The 16982-nt window shown below is 41.0% G+C and overlaps 1 protein-coding gene across 1 annotated transcript in view; it reads right to left on the minus strand.

The window, feature by feature from the left end:
- The window catches only part of SYNE2 (spectrin repeat containing nuclear envelope protein 2), a 160885-nt gene that overhangs the window by 49623 nt on the left and 94280 nt on the right, over window positions 1-16982 (minus strand). Inside the window, exons 75-89 of the mRNA XM_039733084.1 lie at window positions 16212-16313; window positions 15043-15162; window positions 14685-14885; window positions 14151-14324; window positions 13430-13561; window positions 11547-11743; window positions 11202-11334; window positions 10380-10562; window positions 9798-9944; window positions 8037-8213; window positions 6706-6861; window positions 5164-5313; window positions 2597-2773; window positions 1339-1472; window positions 679-883 (exon numbers count right to left, since the gene is read on the minus strand). Coding sequence (XP_039589018.1) covers window positions 679-883; window positions 1339-1472; window positions 2597-2773; window positions 5164-5313; window positions 6706-6861; window positions 8037-8213; window positions 9798-9944; window positions 10380-10562; window positions 11202-11334; window positions 11547-11743; window positions 13430-13561; window positions 14151-14324; window positions 14685-14885; window positions 15043-15162; window positions 16212-16313 — 2388 coding nt within the window. The remainder of the gene's footprint in view (window positions 1-678; window positions 884-1338; window positions 1473-2596; window positions 2774-5163; window positions 5314-6705; window positions 6862-8036; window positions 8214-9797; window positions 9945-10379; window positions 10563-11201; window positions 11335-11546; window positions 11744-13429; window positions 13562-14150; window positions 14325-14684; window positions 14886-15042; window positions 15163-16211; window positions 16314-16982) is intronic.

Genomic DNA, 16982 nt, shown 5'->3' on the forward strand with positions numbered 1-16982 from the left:
TACTCTGGATTTCTTCCAATTCATGTCTAGAGAGTCATAAAGCACAATGAATCACTGCTCTGTCCTGACATAAGGATTATTATATTTCTTTATCACAGTCTGAAGAAACCAAAACTGTCAGAACCTAATGACAACTTTGCTGCCTGAGAGAGTCCAATGTGCCATGTGGTTTCAGCATGAGATCTCATTTGCCTAAAGTCAAAAGCATTTAGAGTAATCCAATGAGCTCAGGAATCTGTGAACTCATCACACCAGACCAAAACACAGCACCAAATCCAATTCAAAACAATTTGAAGGCTGTGGAAGAGTTCAGGATGATCCTGTGCTTGGGAAAATTGCTCTTTTTCCCCTCAGCTATTGTTCTTGTAGATATTATTCCTCCTCCCTGTAAGGTAAATTATTTTTCTTTCAGTGACTCCTTCCAACACAGGCCTGATCTTTGGTGCAGAGCAGAAAGGGGCAGAGATGGAACATGACACCTTCTGCTCTTTTCTCATCATACACTAAGTCTGGTTTGGTCTCTGGTCAGAGTGCTTAAAGGAAATACAAAGGTGCCTGTTCATGGAAGAAACCCACAGATTTTATCTTTTCCACTGACTGGATAGTTGGTATTCTTTTGCCTTGTTTCTCAAAAATAAATCTTGGTTTGTACCCAACAGCAGAAACTTATTCATGTACCTTCATCTCCTGTATCCTCTGCTCCAGGGTTTCTATGGAGCTCTCCTCAGGCACGTGAGCATCCAAGAGCTGAGCACACTGCTGGCTGTACTGCTCTAACTTGGCTGCTGTCTCAGAGCACAAAGCATCAAAGGGCTCCCAGAGCTGCAGAGCTGCCTGTGCTGCCCGCAGCTGATCTGTGATGTCTTCATTTACTGAGTTCCACCTGCCAAAATATCAAAAGATTAAAAGTGTTTTCCCAGTAGATTCTCCTGCAGAATATGGTTTGGCATAGGATTCCTGAGGGAGTTGCTTTCCATCCACACCTGTGCTCCTGAAAGCTGCAGTTTGTGCTGTGGGACCCATCACATGAAAAGCATGCAGGTAAAAGGTACAAATTCCCCATCCCTGGAAGTGTTCAAGGATGGATGGGGCTTGGAGAAGCCTGGTCTGGTGGAAGGTGTCCCTTTTTCTGGCAGAGGGGTTGGAACTGGATGACCTTTAAGGTCCCTTCCAACTCAAACCATTCCATGATTCTGTGACTCTGCTCCTCACACAGATGCCCTTAGATAGGTGAGATGCATTAGTATAGATTTGAAAACCTGACAGATGTTTGAGTCCTGCCTCAACAACTTGGGTTTTTTAAATACTAATAACTGGGGTCTGATTTTGCAGGCTTACCTGGTGTGTGCCTCCATGCACTTCTGGTCAATAATCTCTGCAAAGGAGGGGGAACAGCTTTTCTTCAGGTTACTGGCAGCAGCCTGGAGCTTGGTCCAACTTTCCTCACTGCTCTCTGACTCATCTTGAAGAGCCTACAAAAATGGATTACTGCAATTAATTCTGGGGGATAAATGACCTAAGTGTAACTTCCCCTATAGATTGGTAGAGATAGATAGAGTAGCAATAATGCCACATTTCTGCAGCAGAGATTAAAATGTTTGCAGAAAATGTAACACTTGTGCCTAAAAATTAGGAAGCTAAGAGAGGTGAAATAGGAAAAAAAAAATTCAGGAGACCTGTTTTAAACAGAGATAATTTATTGGCTGTTAAAAAAAGCTTATTTAGCAAACCCACACCTCTGAACTGAATAAATGAATTTGCTAGAAACCAAAACTGCTTGTAATTTAAGCCACTGTTTCTACTGGCAGTAAAGTTGGTTTGATACCTCCTGCCATTACAGAATATCTGTGAACTACTGTAAGTTAAAAGTAAACAGGGTGATTGAAGGAAGGAGATGAGAAGGTGCCCAGTTCCTTTTATTTATAACAGATGAGGGTGGAAAGCACTTGTGCAGGCTTTACTGCCACGAGTCCCATACCCAGCACTCACAGCCTCATTCTGTCTTGCACCACTTCTGATACAACTCAAAAAAACCCCAAATCAGGCCTGATTTACAGGAAAACAGGAAGTGCTTGCACAGCCTTTCAACACTCATTTAGAGCCAGGAAAGGGAATTTTAGCCAGAGCTGTGAAATGCCCAGACCCAGGGCCAGCCTAACAGTCTAATCCAAATGCTCCACTTGGACTCTGTAACAGCCAAGCAGAGCAGCAGAAGGATCCAGAGCATCCATGTCTGGCATTCTGACTCATTCAGACCCTTGCAGGAGACTCCAACTCTCTGAAGGGTGACAGAATAGTTGGACTGGTGCTGGAGCAAGCAGAAATCACACTCAGCATCGATACAAGGTGCAAGGGAGCACGAGGACTCGGTGGGCTTTTTTCTTGAACTTTGTACCTAAACAGCACTCAAGTTGAACTTATGCACTACATAAAATAAGAAGTCTAAGTGCCTCTGGAGATTTAAAAAAATAGTAATATTGTACTTACTTCAGAGTCATTATAATAAAGAAAAAGTTGCCCAGATAATTTTTTGGTCTTTTTTCAGTGGAGTTTGTTTGCCTAAAGGCATAGAAGTACAGAAATAAGACAACTTTACCTGGAGAGTTTTGACCTGTTTTTTCAAAGCTTCCAATGAAGCTTCTTCCTCAGAAGGTTTGCACTGGTCTATGCAGTACAAATATCTTGTTGTCATCAAGCTGACTTCTGCATAAATTTCATCATATGCTCTCCACTGCTCCAGTATTGATTCCATTGAGGCCTTTAGCTGTGCAACCTGTAGGTAAACCATTTGTGTTAATATTTCTTGACTAGTCCTGACACCCAAGAAATCACCTTAAAATTGACTTAAAAATCTAAACTCAATTCTCAATCCATTACAATTCCACAAGAATTACAAAATACTCCATAAGTTGGAGTATTTTACTACTTGGTAAGGAATTATGAAGGCTTCAAAAAAAGCAGTAAACCATATCTAGAGTGAAGGGTAAGAATCTGCTGGAAATCAAAATTTCACTGCAGGTCAAGGTGGCACTATTCTGCCAGAACACCCCAGGAAGTACTGAAATAATCAATTGCTTATTTCTTCTTGCCAAAATCAACCTGAAGTGGGAGGAACTTGAAAGCCTTAATCCTCTTGGGAAGCAGATAGTTTGATCCAGAGATCAAGTTTCCTTTCAAGGACAATTGGAACAGAAATTGGTTTGCATGGAAGAAGCCACTACTGCAATACTCTGAGAGCTGTCATCCCTCTTATGCCATTGTGCTCTAATAATGCAGGCCCACCTGGACCCCAGGCTAGTAAGGTCAGGACTTTCATACAAAATTAAATGATTGATATTCCCTTTATTTTCTGTCCTTTTCATTAATGATGGATATCCCCTTTATTTTCTGTCTCTTTCATTATTACAGTTGTTTAATCTACAAGGGGCAGGCATGGCTTCCATTTGCCACAGGCTCCTAAACACTGCAAACACAAAAACACAGTCCTCCTTCAATCATTTTTATGCCTCTGTTTCAGAGAAGTAAATAAGGCATGTCCTAGGTTAGGTAAAACATTCACCTAGTTCAATGCCTATTTTATGTCATGCTTGGAGAAAAGCATGAAAACCCAGCAGACAGACAACCACATCTCCATGAGACCTGACAAAAACCAGATGCCAGTTTTGGTTCTGACTATGCAGGCACAAAATGGAAGATGAAAAAATGTCCACACCGTAGTTCACCCTAAATACACTGCAGAGATAATTTTATCCTAGTACCCGAATTTCAGGCACTTACAGGCTGGTGGATTAATCATCTCTATTCTCTTTTGAATCATGCTACAGGTGGGAGGAATCTCTAATTGCTTTTTGTAGCCTATAGCTAATTACTGCCCACACAAGGAAGATGGAAAGAAATCATTCCCGGGAAATGTCTCAGGGCCACAGACTCACAGGCTTGAGCCCAACCCACGGACAATTTAATCAAGGTATTCCACCTCCTTAGCCCTGTATTAGAAATCTCTGCCTGCCTCTGATGTGAGCAGTCACCCGTGGGAAGGAACCTGCACTCGCTGTTTCACTGCACACACAGACAGCTCAGCCCCAAGAACATCCTGCAGTTTGTAAGTTTGGTACTTTAGTCGCAAAATCCCTAAAATTAACATGACCCATGGTGACTGTAAGAAGAGAAAAAGCACCAGGCTGTCAATCCTGCCAATTTCGATCCCCAGCTATACATCAGAAGGAAAAACTTTCATCATGCACATAAACATAAATTTTCCTGTGTTCTTGGTAAGAAACAGTCACATCCTTTCTGCTCAAACCTAAATCAAGAAGCAGCAGATCAATACTGCATCGACATCTCCTGTGGAAGAGTTCAAGCAAAAGGGTTCAGGTTTCACAAAGTTCTGAGGAAAAAAGGCAAGGGACTCTGTAATAAAAAGTGTAAAGCAATCTTAACTAGAAACACAACCACTTCATCATGTATAATTCTTATAGTGTGTGGTTATTTATTATCACAGATTCAAATCTTTAAATGTACTCATCTCTCCTGCACCTGCGAATTACATCCACTTAAAAATAAAAGATATCAGCTCCAATTATAAAGATATTGTGACTATAAATACAAACTGCTAGGGAGTCAGTTTGCATGGGAAACCAATCTGCCAGACTCTCCTTGGAGCAACTGGAAACTACACAGGATTTGAGGATGGCAAAAGCCACCCTGGTGTGTGGATGAAAGAGTAAATGGGAGGTGGAAAAGCTGTAGTGAGAATAGGGCCAGAGTAGGCAGCTTCCACCAGTTGCACTACAAGGGAGAAAGAACAGGGTATGAAAGAGAAGGAGATCAAGTAAAAGAGTTTAAGATTTCCATTTGTAGCTTGACAGAAAAACAGCAGTGTTCTTTCTTAATTTTCTTAAGCTGCAGATAAGGATATGTTCCTCCTCCCTTTGTACTCAAACTGCTTCAGATCAGACTAATTTTTCTCTCTTTGGAAACTTTGGAAATTCATTAATTTACTTCACAGTAAAGACTTCAAATGGAATTCTTAGGAAGGTAAAGAGTAAGGAATACTTTGCATCTTTTTTGTACCAGCTCCTGCCATCCCATGAAGAACATTAATGACATTGGTGGTCAGAACATGCAGTGCAGGAAACCTGAACACAAGCAAGGCTTTTTTACCTGGTTTACTATGCTGTCCTTCATTTCACACAGCTCAGCTATCCTCAGGGACTGAACTTCTGGGGTTTGCTCTGCACTACCATTCAAAGCCAAACTCTGTTTGAGCTCATCAAGAGTTGCGGATTTAGCCGTGAGTTGATTTTCTAGCTCCTAAATAATGGACAAAAAAAAAGAAAAAAGAAAAAAGATCCTTTAATGAGATCATTAAAAAAAAAAAACAAAACCCACAACCTTCTGTGTCAGGAGGAGCAAAGATAAACCTTCCTTCTTTAAAACAAATTTTGTGCAATTTTTCAGTCATACAAAGGTAAGACAGGAACTGGTTTTGCAATGAGCGAGTCCCTGACATCCTAACAACTTCTAGAAAGTTATTTTCAGTTTGTCCCTTTACTCAGAGGGACCTCCATGGCAGAAATTCCAGTGAAATCAACTCCAATGAAATCAAGTGAGAACAATCTCCAGTGAATGGAGATACCTGGGAGAATGACTCCTTCCCCAGCACAAGAAGCAAGACTGTAAGAATCTTGACATGCTGGGGAAAGCTCAGCAGGGAGCTCTTTACAATGTGAGGAACTATCCATACCCACAATGGGCCACATTTTCCTACAATGCTACTCTTAAAACCATGACCTTTTTTCACCTGTCACTGATCATCCCCAAAACATTTTTTTTAAATTTGGACCTAATTTTTATTGAGCAAATGTATTTTACTGAAACATTTTAGCCACCTGTATCCTAGCACTGTGTGTTGCTCTGAGCAGGTGAGTGTTTAGTCCAAGTTACCCTTGTGCCTTTCTTCCATTCTGGCCCCTCCACACATTTCAGAGATGCAAGTAACTCAGTGTGTGACAGAGCACTCCAGACAATAAAAGCAGCCTACTACAAGAGAGATATGTAACCATGGCAATGAAAGAACAAATATTCTGTGTTAAAAAATAGAGAGGGAACACTGCACTGAATGAAAACAGCAGACTGTCAGAGTAACAGGAACCAATTATTAGCTGGCTGCCACCTGTATTAATTTTGAGGGATCTGATGCCTGGAAAAACATAACAAAGGACACCCAGATCCTTGAGGCTGCTGCAGAGAGACTACACTACAGTCTAGGGCAGAAGTAGAGAGGGTTGCTATTTCTCCAAATGGGACTGAGTAGTTTCCATGACACTTCCATCACAGAGCTCTTCAAAGTAATGGAATTGGTAATTTCTGCCATGGCTGTGCTGAACTGAGAACTACTTCTATTGGAAGTATCTCAGAATACAATATTGCTGCACAACACTCCAAATACCATGAAGCAACAGCAGATCCATTTTCAACTGGTGGAAAAAACCACAGAATAGCCACTCACATTAGAAGTGGTTCTGGCTCTTTATCACCTGAATGCAACATGCTTTAATTAAAATGACACTGGAGAATTCTTCTGGGAAATGGCAACTTCCTTTACATTTCTTTCTGTTAAAATCTGTGCAGTTCCTTAGCCTGGATTCAGCAAGGTGGGCTAAATAGGGCTTTTACAGTAACACCACTCCTGTCATGCTTTACCTTGCAATCATCTAAGGTGTTCTGTGCAGAGATCAGACTTGCTGGGGTCTGTAAGGATCTCAGTCGATCACTCTGAGCTTCCAGCCAGCTGTGCAGAGTCTGGGCTTTGTTCTCATTCTCAGTAATATCCTCCAAAATGTGCTCCAGGTCTTGTATCTGAAAGTTACAGAAATGTTTTAACTTACTTAAACCTACAAGTGGGCAGAAAAAGGGCTCTGCCTTCCATGACAAAATTAGACATTACAAAAATCCATAGTGAAAATACTCTTTAGAGGAAATATTTTGAAAGGAAAACCTAAAATGTTTTGCAGGCTCTTTAGGATCTGACCTTTTCCTTTGCAAGAAACAAGGCAGTGTGTGTTCTGGAGCTGGGAGACCTGACAAGTTGGGGGACCCTGGGCTATGTGGACACATTCATATGGAGTCTGAAAAATCTCATTCTCACTAAAACCCACCAACAAGGCTCCTAAAAAGAAAGGGACCTCAAATTTCCTATCTTCAATCTTGGCCCTAAAGATCCATTAAATCCTAGAATTGAATTTCATGAAAATGGTAGAGAAGATAACCTTTTCCCCAACAAAACTGAAATTTCATCGTGGGAATTTTCAATTGTATGGAAAATGAAATTTCCACTTAAAAAGGTTTCTTGAAGACTTTCTGAACTAAAAAAATATTGGCAATTTCCCATCTGACCAGAAGTCTTTGTATCTGGATTCAGAATGGCCAGTTTCTCCCAGAGCTGTATAAACTGAGACACAGAGATGAAAGAGAAATATGCTGGTAGAGGGATTCATTCCAGCAGGCTCATGGTTGCATTTGGGGATTCTAAGCCTCCCCATGTCTTTTCCATATCATGAGTCACCAGCTTTTCTGGGCATTGGGGCACATAAGCAGCAGCATCTAATTCTGGATGCGTGGATTATTTCTAGCCTGACTAGAATAGAATAATTCTGAGGCATTGCCTGAAACAGATTTTCTCCAGAGAAACAAGATTATGTGCTGATAGGAAAATTCTGCATGTAGACTTGACTCTATCAGCTGCTGACCTTCAAACTGCATTGGGAAAGCATATTTAACTACTGCAGGGGGAGGACACTGACAGAGGAACCTATTTCCAGTGACCCAGGAGGGCTGGAGCAGGGCTGGGAACTGATCCTTGCTGTGCCTTGTCCAGGAGGCTCATGTGTCTTAATAATAATTCAATAATTGCTGTTTTCACAAATCCAAAACTGCTACAACAGGAAAACTGCTGGTAGCTTGATATATCCTTAATACAAAGCAGTGGCACAGGCAAAATCAGAGCTGTGAGAAAGCCATGAACTCAATCCAACCTTTCTGTTGAGGGATGCCTGCAGCCGGTGCCACCGCAGGTTCATCTCACCCAGGCACTCAGCAAACTCTGTCCTTTCGTAGCGCTTGCTCTCCACGTCACAGGTGCTCATCTGCAGCAGGGACTGGTTAACAAAATCTACCATCCACTGCTTAAAGTTCATTTCCATCATGTATTCCTGCAGGGGAAAAAAGAGAAAGAACAAAAACATACACCAATCAGTTCTGTAGTTTTAATCAGAATGGTTCCAATGATGCTTCAAGGTGTGGCAATGGGACGTTGATGGCTTTGTTTGAATCATTACCTAAAATATTCTTCTGAAAGAGACTTGTCTGTAGGAATAATTCTCAAATTTTACCATTCTGTATTTCTGTAGCTGTTTCCATCCACTGAAATTTCTGCAGAAAATCTCTACCATCATGTGGGTAGTTCAAGGTAAAAACAGGAATGGAGCAGGGAGTAAAAGCCAGGGGTACCAGACCCTGTACTTAATCCATTGGACAAAACCATCACACTGCCATGGGCCAAGATTAGGCCAAGACCAAGGCTTTCCCACACTCCTGCAACTCACAGAAAAATGAAGCACAAGCTTCTACTCTTTTTAACAAAACATTTGGTATCAGAATAGAATATCTGGGAGGAAAATGTGTCCTCCAGCATCAGCATCTCTTGTGCACAGAGGTAAATGAGAAACTACATGCAAAGTGAAAACATAAAGGAATGTCTCTTTATTTCAGAGGGTATTAGAAGAGAGTAGGAAACGGCTCCATATTCCATAGTAGGAAATGGTGCCCAGAAAAGCCACCAGGGAATAACACAGTAGCCACAGCTTCTTCCCTCTAGGAATTTGTGACCATCATCCCAGCTCTCTTCTCAGCACATACAAGTGCAAAAGATACACCTACAAACCCACCTCTAAATAACTAAAGTGTTAAGAACAGCACCTCACCTACATGTCCCAGCTGCCAAATCCAACTGATACAGACCAAAATGTTATCTATGTCCTACACCAAGGCATTTGGAAAGAAATGTTTGTATTGGCACTTGCCTTACATGCACCACCCAAGTGTCATTGAACTGCAGCTGCAGACTGAGAACTGTCAGCCTGTCTGAGCCCTGAGAAAGGGCAGAGCTAAATAGGGCTCTGTGGGGATTCATGCCCTGAGGCTGGGCTCTCTGGCACCCCAGGAGTACACAGCTTGAATCCTCCCTGTGGCTGGAGCAATCAGCCTCTGCCACTTGTGCTCTGACATCTGAACAGCACCAAGAGTCTGCTGCAGCCTCTCTCTCTCTCTCTGCAGGGATGTTCATTTTGTCCCTCTTTCCTAGCAGGTTATTTCTTTTGATGACCCATAATATTCAAACCCCCTGTTCTCTAGTTAAATGGATTCAGGTTATGGAGCTCCATTAGGAGTATTTCTTGTTAGAAAGACAGACTAGAACACAGCACAAACACAGAGTCCGTCTCCCTAAGGAAGGAAAGCTTTCCTGCTCATCCCATTTTATCATCTAAATGCAAGAGATAGAACAAATGAGACAGATGGGACAGCATGAGAAAAGGAGATTACAGCCCAGCAGGCAGTTGCTGTATTGCAGAACAGGCAGTGGTTTGTGTGTCATGGAAGCATAAAGGTTTTATAAAGGAGGATGTTACGAGACATTTCAGACTGAGGAACCCTCTTGAGAGCAAGGGGAAGGATATGACAGTGCCTGTAGGCTGCTTTCATCCTTTTCAGGCTTGGACTCACAGTTTCCCATTTACCTTGTACTTCTGAAGGAGGGCCTTGACCTGGGCAGCACTGCGTTGTGAATTTATTGGCTCCTCACGTTCCTGCTGCTGTTCCACATGGTCCAGCCAGGCCATCAGTTCAGCAATAGCTTCCCGTGATGAAAGCTTTTCCATCTGAAGCTGAGGTAAAGCATATAATGAATCCTCTACACTCTACTTGTTAGAAATACCAAGGAAAATGGCATTTCTATTTTTAGAAAGGCTCAGGCACTATAATCGCATTACTGGGGCATGAACTTGAAAGTGAGCCCTGTGCTCCAGAGAGGCAAATGACTTCAGTTCTAGAATTCATGAATCTGAAATAAAATTCTTTCTAATTTTAGTAATTATTTCTCATTTTAAGTAACAGACTTTCATGCAAAATCATAAAGATAATAAATATATATAAAATAGCCCAGGAAGAACACAGTAATATTTAAACTGCAGTACAATATTTGGCTTATTCTGAAAGCATGGCACAGCTAATTTGGAAAAAGTCACCTGAATTCCAGCAGCAGCATTTTAACATAATTATTTAGCTTGAACTGAGAGATGGCAGCAGAGTTTCTCACTCACCTGGTGAAGCTTTTCTTGGATGGCTGGGAGCTGCGTAATCAGTTCTCCCCATTTTTGCTCAAACTTTGCCAAGGATGACCTAAGTGCTGCAGTATCAGCTTGCTTCACGTGGAGGAGCTGGCTGGCAGTGCTCACCACTGAGGACTTCAGGGAAGATTTTTCATCAACTTCCTTAGAAAATGTCTGGGGTGCACAGGAGAAATTTAAAAGAAGGCAAATTTTTATTTATCTATTGAAATGAAGACAAGTCATATTTTCACAGGATGAAATGCCTCAACAAACACATTTTATCAAGATGGCAAAGTTCAGAAAACCTAAACATGTTCTGGCAGACAATTAGTTTTTTTGCTCACCTTGATATACAGTTCTAAATGCCACCTTTTGCTCCCACAGACACTGGGAATTATCCTGATCCCCACTTCACACAGAGGTCCAGGGAGCAACCCCAGTCCTCAGACCTCTGGCCAGCTCACATCTACCACTCAGCCTTTATGATGCTTTGCTTTCCCCTGTGCACTGTTGCTTCTGTCTGGCCTCACACTGGGGCTGAACCTCCTGGCTAGCCATCCAAGGGGAGCAGACAAAGACATGAAATGTAATTCAGCATGTTTCTCTTTCCTGACTTTGGCTGACCTTCACTCCTGTACCCTGAGCCCACACTCCAGGGTCAGCTGTTGAGTGGCTTTGGGGCACACAGCCATTCAGTGCTGTATTACCTGGGTGGCTCAAGGGCATGGCAAACAAAAAAACCCTCTAAAAATGGTGATTTTCACCAGAATTCACAATGTCTTATCTAAACCCCCGGCAGCAGAAATTACTTACAAACAAGCTGCTGATGTTGTCCCTGATGGTGGCAAGATCTTGTGACACATTGAGAGACTGCTCCTTCCAGAAATTCATTCTCTGCTGAGCAGAATCCAACCATTTCATCAATTCTTCTGAGTCTCTGTTGTAGCTACAGGAGAAACAAAACACAGAAACACATTTCTAGCTGAGGCTGGGATACATTTCTCACCCTCCAAGTTGTCTTCTCTGTGAGAAGACACGTGCTATTCTGGCACCTCTGCTGTTGCTCTGCAGAAGCATGGCTTCAGCTGCCATCTGTAAAAAAATCACAAACTAATGTCTAGCTGATACTTGAAACTGTTTTTTTTGTGTTGGACCCACCTGACCAGGAGTTTCAGTAATGTCTGAAGTCGGTGTAGGTCATGGCCAACTTTTTTGGTTAAAGACAACCATTGCTCTTCCATCTTCCCAATCTGGCTTCTTATTTCTGGACAGTTCACAGCAGTCAGCAATTTCTTCCCTTCTTTCACCATCTGGTACAGCCTGGCATGCTTTTCATCAACACTGCTTTTGATTTTCTGTCAGAATATGGGAAGTTTGCAAAACAGTAACATTTTAAAGACAGAAAACACAACTCGAAAAACACATATCATCACTTATTCTAACTTCTTATTCATTTCCTCTGTAATGTATTTTATTTTCCTAATGACAGGAATCTGTAATTCATTACATGCAAAAGGGACACAGGTTTTTGTGGGTATGTTTGGTTTTTGGTTGTTTGTTTCCTCTGGGTAGGTCGAGACAATCTCAACATTATTTATACATTATCAGAATGACTGTGTTATGGTTTGATGGGCTTTTCTGACACATGAAGACCTCAGGCAATGGACAAACACTCTCTATCAGATCTGGCTGCACTGTCCAAACATATGACCGCTCCCACCATAAAATTATTGTTTTCCCATGCTCCTGAAAGTCATTGCTCCTCCTTCAGGCTCTATCCTATTTTGAAAAAAAAAGTTACCACTGTTTTGAAGGAAAAAGCTGGGATAATTACTGAATAATGGTGTCAGGGAGAAATGAAGAGTGGACAGTGAACTCATTAAGTAAAAAACAGAGGTCTGGGGGTATTTCTTGTGCAGGAATTAAGCCCTAGAGAATTTTATTCTGCTTTCTTCTTGAAACTGTGAAGCTCTGCAGTTTCACCCTGCAACAAACATCTTCCAAAGCTTTATGCTTTGTTTCTGAAGTCTTTAAATAAAGACTTAAGAGTGAAAAGCTAGTGAAGAACTCAAAAAGCCAATGAAAACCAGGCAACTTCACGTCAATGGCTGGGCAAATTTTGCATGTCTCTAGTCTCAGTGCAACAGAAATCAAAAGCATCAGAAGGCCACTATGACTAAACGTCTACAGCTGATTTATTACAAAGGTTTTACTGTAGCTCAGATTTTCCTGGAAATGTCCAGTGATGTCTTTCCTGCAGTCAACTATAGTACTTTTTTCCTTTACTAAACTCATTAATCATTTATTGAACACTCATTAATTTGCTTTTATTAAACACTTCTATTAATTCAAAAAATTCTAACAGTGTGTCCTCTGAAAACTGAGAAAGGTCACACCTGTGAGGAATGCAGAGCCCTCTCTGAAAATGCATCCCTAAGGTTACTGAATACCTTTCTTCTTAATTGTATAAAACAACTGTAAATGCTGTTTTAATATCCTTATATTTAAATGTGTTCAAAACATGGATAAAATATTTCCAGCTGGAGCTGAGATTGTAAATAAATATGTAGCTCTGTCATCAGAGATGCAGCTGCAACCAGTGTTGCAGTAAGAGTTAAAATATTTGGTATTTTCAGGTATTTGAAAGCACAACAGTGACTCTCCTTTTCCACAGGTTTCAAACTGTGGCATGAAAATAATTTCTGCATCACAGAGAAGTGGCACTGTGTTCACTCCAAGGCTCTTGCTGTCCTTAGGATCCATGGAGCATGCACAACATCCATCTTATCCCAAATACCTTCTTTTGAAGACTGAGTTATAAAGTAGTTATAGCCATTACTCCCACTAAAATGGATTTGTAGTCCCTGGCTGAAATTAGCAGCCCAATCTTCTCCTACTTTTAGAAGTCAGTTTTGAGCTTACATCCACACACAGCTGAGGAGATGAGGCATTGCCCTGCAAATCATCTCCACATATACTAACTAGTATTTTTGCCAGTTCTACTGATGCATAAAAAAAAGCAGTGACAAACACATAAATACCTCTAGAAGTGCAATCCTTTCCATTAATCTTTCTTCAGTTTCTTCAACCAAACTGACAGAAGGCAACGCAGAGGCAAGTGCTTCTAACTCCTTACTGAAAACCAGGCATTCCTCATCAAATACCACCCAATCCTAAAAAATACACTGAATTGTCAACACAGCACACATCCATTTGCATTTTAATACACCAGACTCAGGCCTTAATGCCTTCTAAAACATCAGCAGCTCTTGCTTTAATGAAATATAACACAAAAATAAGTGAATAATATGTAAATATCAAAGTGAGACACGATTTCAATACAGATGAATTAATTATGCATTCTCTAAAATCTTTAAGGATTCTTGTTTTTAAGTGGTGTATGCAATTTTTTATTCTCTAGAAATGTTCTGATATTATTGGTTAATTTTTTTAAGTTTTATTTTGAAGTGGTGCTGGTATTTTTTTTGCCTTAAAGAGCTCTTGTGTCAGTCCAGACACTCAGGAATGACAGCAAGGAGTCATAAAGTGTGATGTGTTGAAATGTCCACTTCCAGAGATTTACAAGAAGAAAGTTGGTTTACTGACACACACAGAATAAGTAATAATAGACTGTTGCTGACCAGTGGAATCAGGAAAGGACAACTATTAGCCAAAGAATCACTGGTAGGACAAGAGCTGCTCCAGATGCAACTTTTCCCCTTCCCTCCAGGTTTTACTCTTGGGTGTCTTTTGATTTATTACCTTTAGCAGGCTCTCTAAGTGTATACCATACTGGCAGGCCTTCTGCTCCAGCAATTTGACCTCATTCACCAGCTCTCTCCAGAATTCCTCTCTCTTTTGCAGGACAGAAGGACTCACTCTCTTGGCAAACACTTCCATGTAAGCCATACGTGTCATGAGGTTGTGGAAAAAATCCTGGAGAAAAAACCCAAGTTAAAGCTTGCTCTCTAAGAGAGATCACACTCCCAGGAGGAGTTCTAAGGCTTCAGCAGTAGGAAGGACACAGTAATCCTTTGGGATAACTATAAGAGAGATGTGTTTTCCTTACACAGCTATGTGTTCTGAGGTAAGCAGAAATAGCAATTTATCACCAAAACTGGTACTGTTTTGTTCTACTGAAAAACTTGCCTTTATTTTCTGCACATCCACCAGTTCCTCCCCTTTGCTATGAGCCAGTCACTCTCTCTCCTCCACTACACTGGAGAGAAACCAGTCCCAGAAAACAGTGCTCCTTGCTATGCTGACCTGAGCAGTGCTGTGATGAACACCTCATACCTTGTGGTTTTTCAGGTGAGATTGCAGAGCTGCTCTGCTTTTTGTTAGGTGCTTTGGATCTTGTGCCATCTTCTCTCTTCCAATAGCTACCAGCTCTGCAAACCCATGAAGCAAGTCCTCATACTGGCTTTCACTGATGGCAGGGGAGTTCAGCTCCACATACTTTGCTTTCAGAATCCCCCACATGTCATCCAGAACATCCTACAATGTAAACACTGTGCAGTGATCCATGAAGGACAGAAATTAATCCCACAAACCCACAGAGTACAAAATAGCCATCAGCCTTTTGATGCTGCAAATGCCTTGCTTAGAAGAATCAAACCTTGCTGAGTAAGTGGAAACTGTGCTGTCCTCTTACCTCTAATTTGTAAGTTTCCTGGATTAAGGTGATAGGTAACTGCAACCTTTCTCCATGGGCTCTCAATTTTGCTACTTGGTTTTCAAAGTTTTGCAGCTCCACGGCACAGTCACCAATTTTCTGGATGAAGGACAAAATAAACTATTAGGAAGAGTTCCATTCCAATAAACTTTCCATTATCACTGGTAGTACAATGAATCCAGTGGCTGGATCTCTCCTGTGCTAGCACTTCAGAAGATCCAATGTGTTTATAAACTAAACGGACAAAGCATGGCATAACTTACTGTGCTCACACAGCACAGCCAGGAAGGGAATTCAGGTCTTGTGTCTCAGGACAACATTCAACATACCTTTCCATTTACTAATTCAAGAGCAGCCACTAAAAGGAATCATGGACTCAGAAAACAGTTTTATCTTACGAATCAGAAATACTCAGGGATTGAGACAGGATCCCTCTGAAGGAAGGAAAGCTATGTGCTTCTGGCATTCCTTTTCCAGGAGTGGTTACCTAACAGAATATAGCCAGTCCTTGCTAGGAAATTCAGCAGGGAACACAGCTCTCAGACTGGCAGAAAATTATGCCTCTAAGCAAGGTTATGAGCCTGTAAAAAGAAAGCTTCAGAATACCCTCCCTGCTTTGGTAACAAGTAAGTAAATGGCCAATGACCATTCTGGGGAGACATGCAGTCTGTTAATTTTTAATTTTCTGTTAATCCCAATAAAGGTCAAAGAAAATAGCTTAACTGGTCAAATTCCATATTATAAAGTGCTCATAAATGCTGCAGGAGAAGATAGAAATACCAGAGTCCCACAAAAAAAAGGTAGTGAGGCATAAGAAAAGGTGTAACATGTGTAGCTCTTTTCCTTCCCTGCCATAGCATGGGGTGTATTTGCTCTTGGAGATTGAGGAGAGACTGGTTCCTCCACTCCAACCACTGAAATGTCTGGTATTAGGTCTGAGTATGGACTGGGGTGTAGTTAAAAAAAAAAAAAAAAAAAAAAGGAAAAGGGTGGTGGTGAATATGGCAAATACTGAACTCTCCCCTTTTCCCATTTTAAAAACCTAAGTTAGACTCAAACTTTAGAAATTATGAAACTTCACAAATTGGAGAAGGCTGGAAATAACAGCTAATGCTGTAAAACCTCTAATTTCCTTCAAATAAAATTACCTGAAGCTGTTCAGAAACATTATGTCCACGTAGTTCATTCAAGCATTGTTGCAGAGCAGCTTTTTTCTCAGTTAACTGATCATAGAGTAGCCTGGTTTGATTCTGCAAAAGAAACAAACAACACAAGTATATCACATTAACAGGAATTTAGTTATGACTAGACAAAATTACACAGCAAACAAAATGATTACCTCTTTAAGTAAATGCATTTTTTTTTCCCTCTTACACAAACAAACAAATTCAGCAAAATAAAGAATATACATTATGGGCTTAAAGCAGTAATTGGACAAGGGAAATTCTGAGTCTGTGTGGTATATAAGAAGGAGATTACTCTGTCAAAATGATCCTCTGTGACTGTAAAAATCTGGGAAACTGGTAAGAGAATCAATTCTCTTCTGAAAATGGGAAAATGAGCCCATTACTGGGGACTGATGGAGCTCTATGGATTCTGCATACATAAACACTGCAAGACCAGTTCTGTGGCTGTTTGGAGACAACATCCCAGTGTTCCTCAAAAGGGCTGCTTTATTATTCAGCAGCAAAGGGCCAGGATGACTTGCAGATGATGAGCTCAGTGGAGTTTTGCTGGACATTGCAAACTGTATTTCAAAGACCAGACTCTTCCTTCCTTAGTTCAGACTAAAGACCTGATCTGAATATTTTCCAGCAATAGTTTGAAATTTAGCCCATCACAAGAATCTAAAGAAAAGCTTCTCATGATCTGCTTTTGCAACAAAGAACAAAAGAAGGAAAATTCGTGCAACTATGGCT

This window comes from Passer montanus, unplaced genomic scaffold (assembly GCF_014805655.1).
Source record: "Passer montanus isolate IOZ18808 unplaced genomic scaffold, ASM1480565v1 scaffold82, whole genome shotgun sequence".
NCBI lineage: Eukaryota > Metazoa > Chordata > Aves > Passeriformes > Passeridae > Passer > Passer montanus.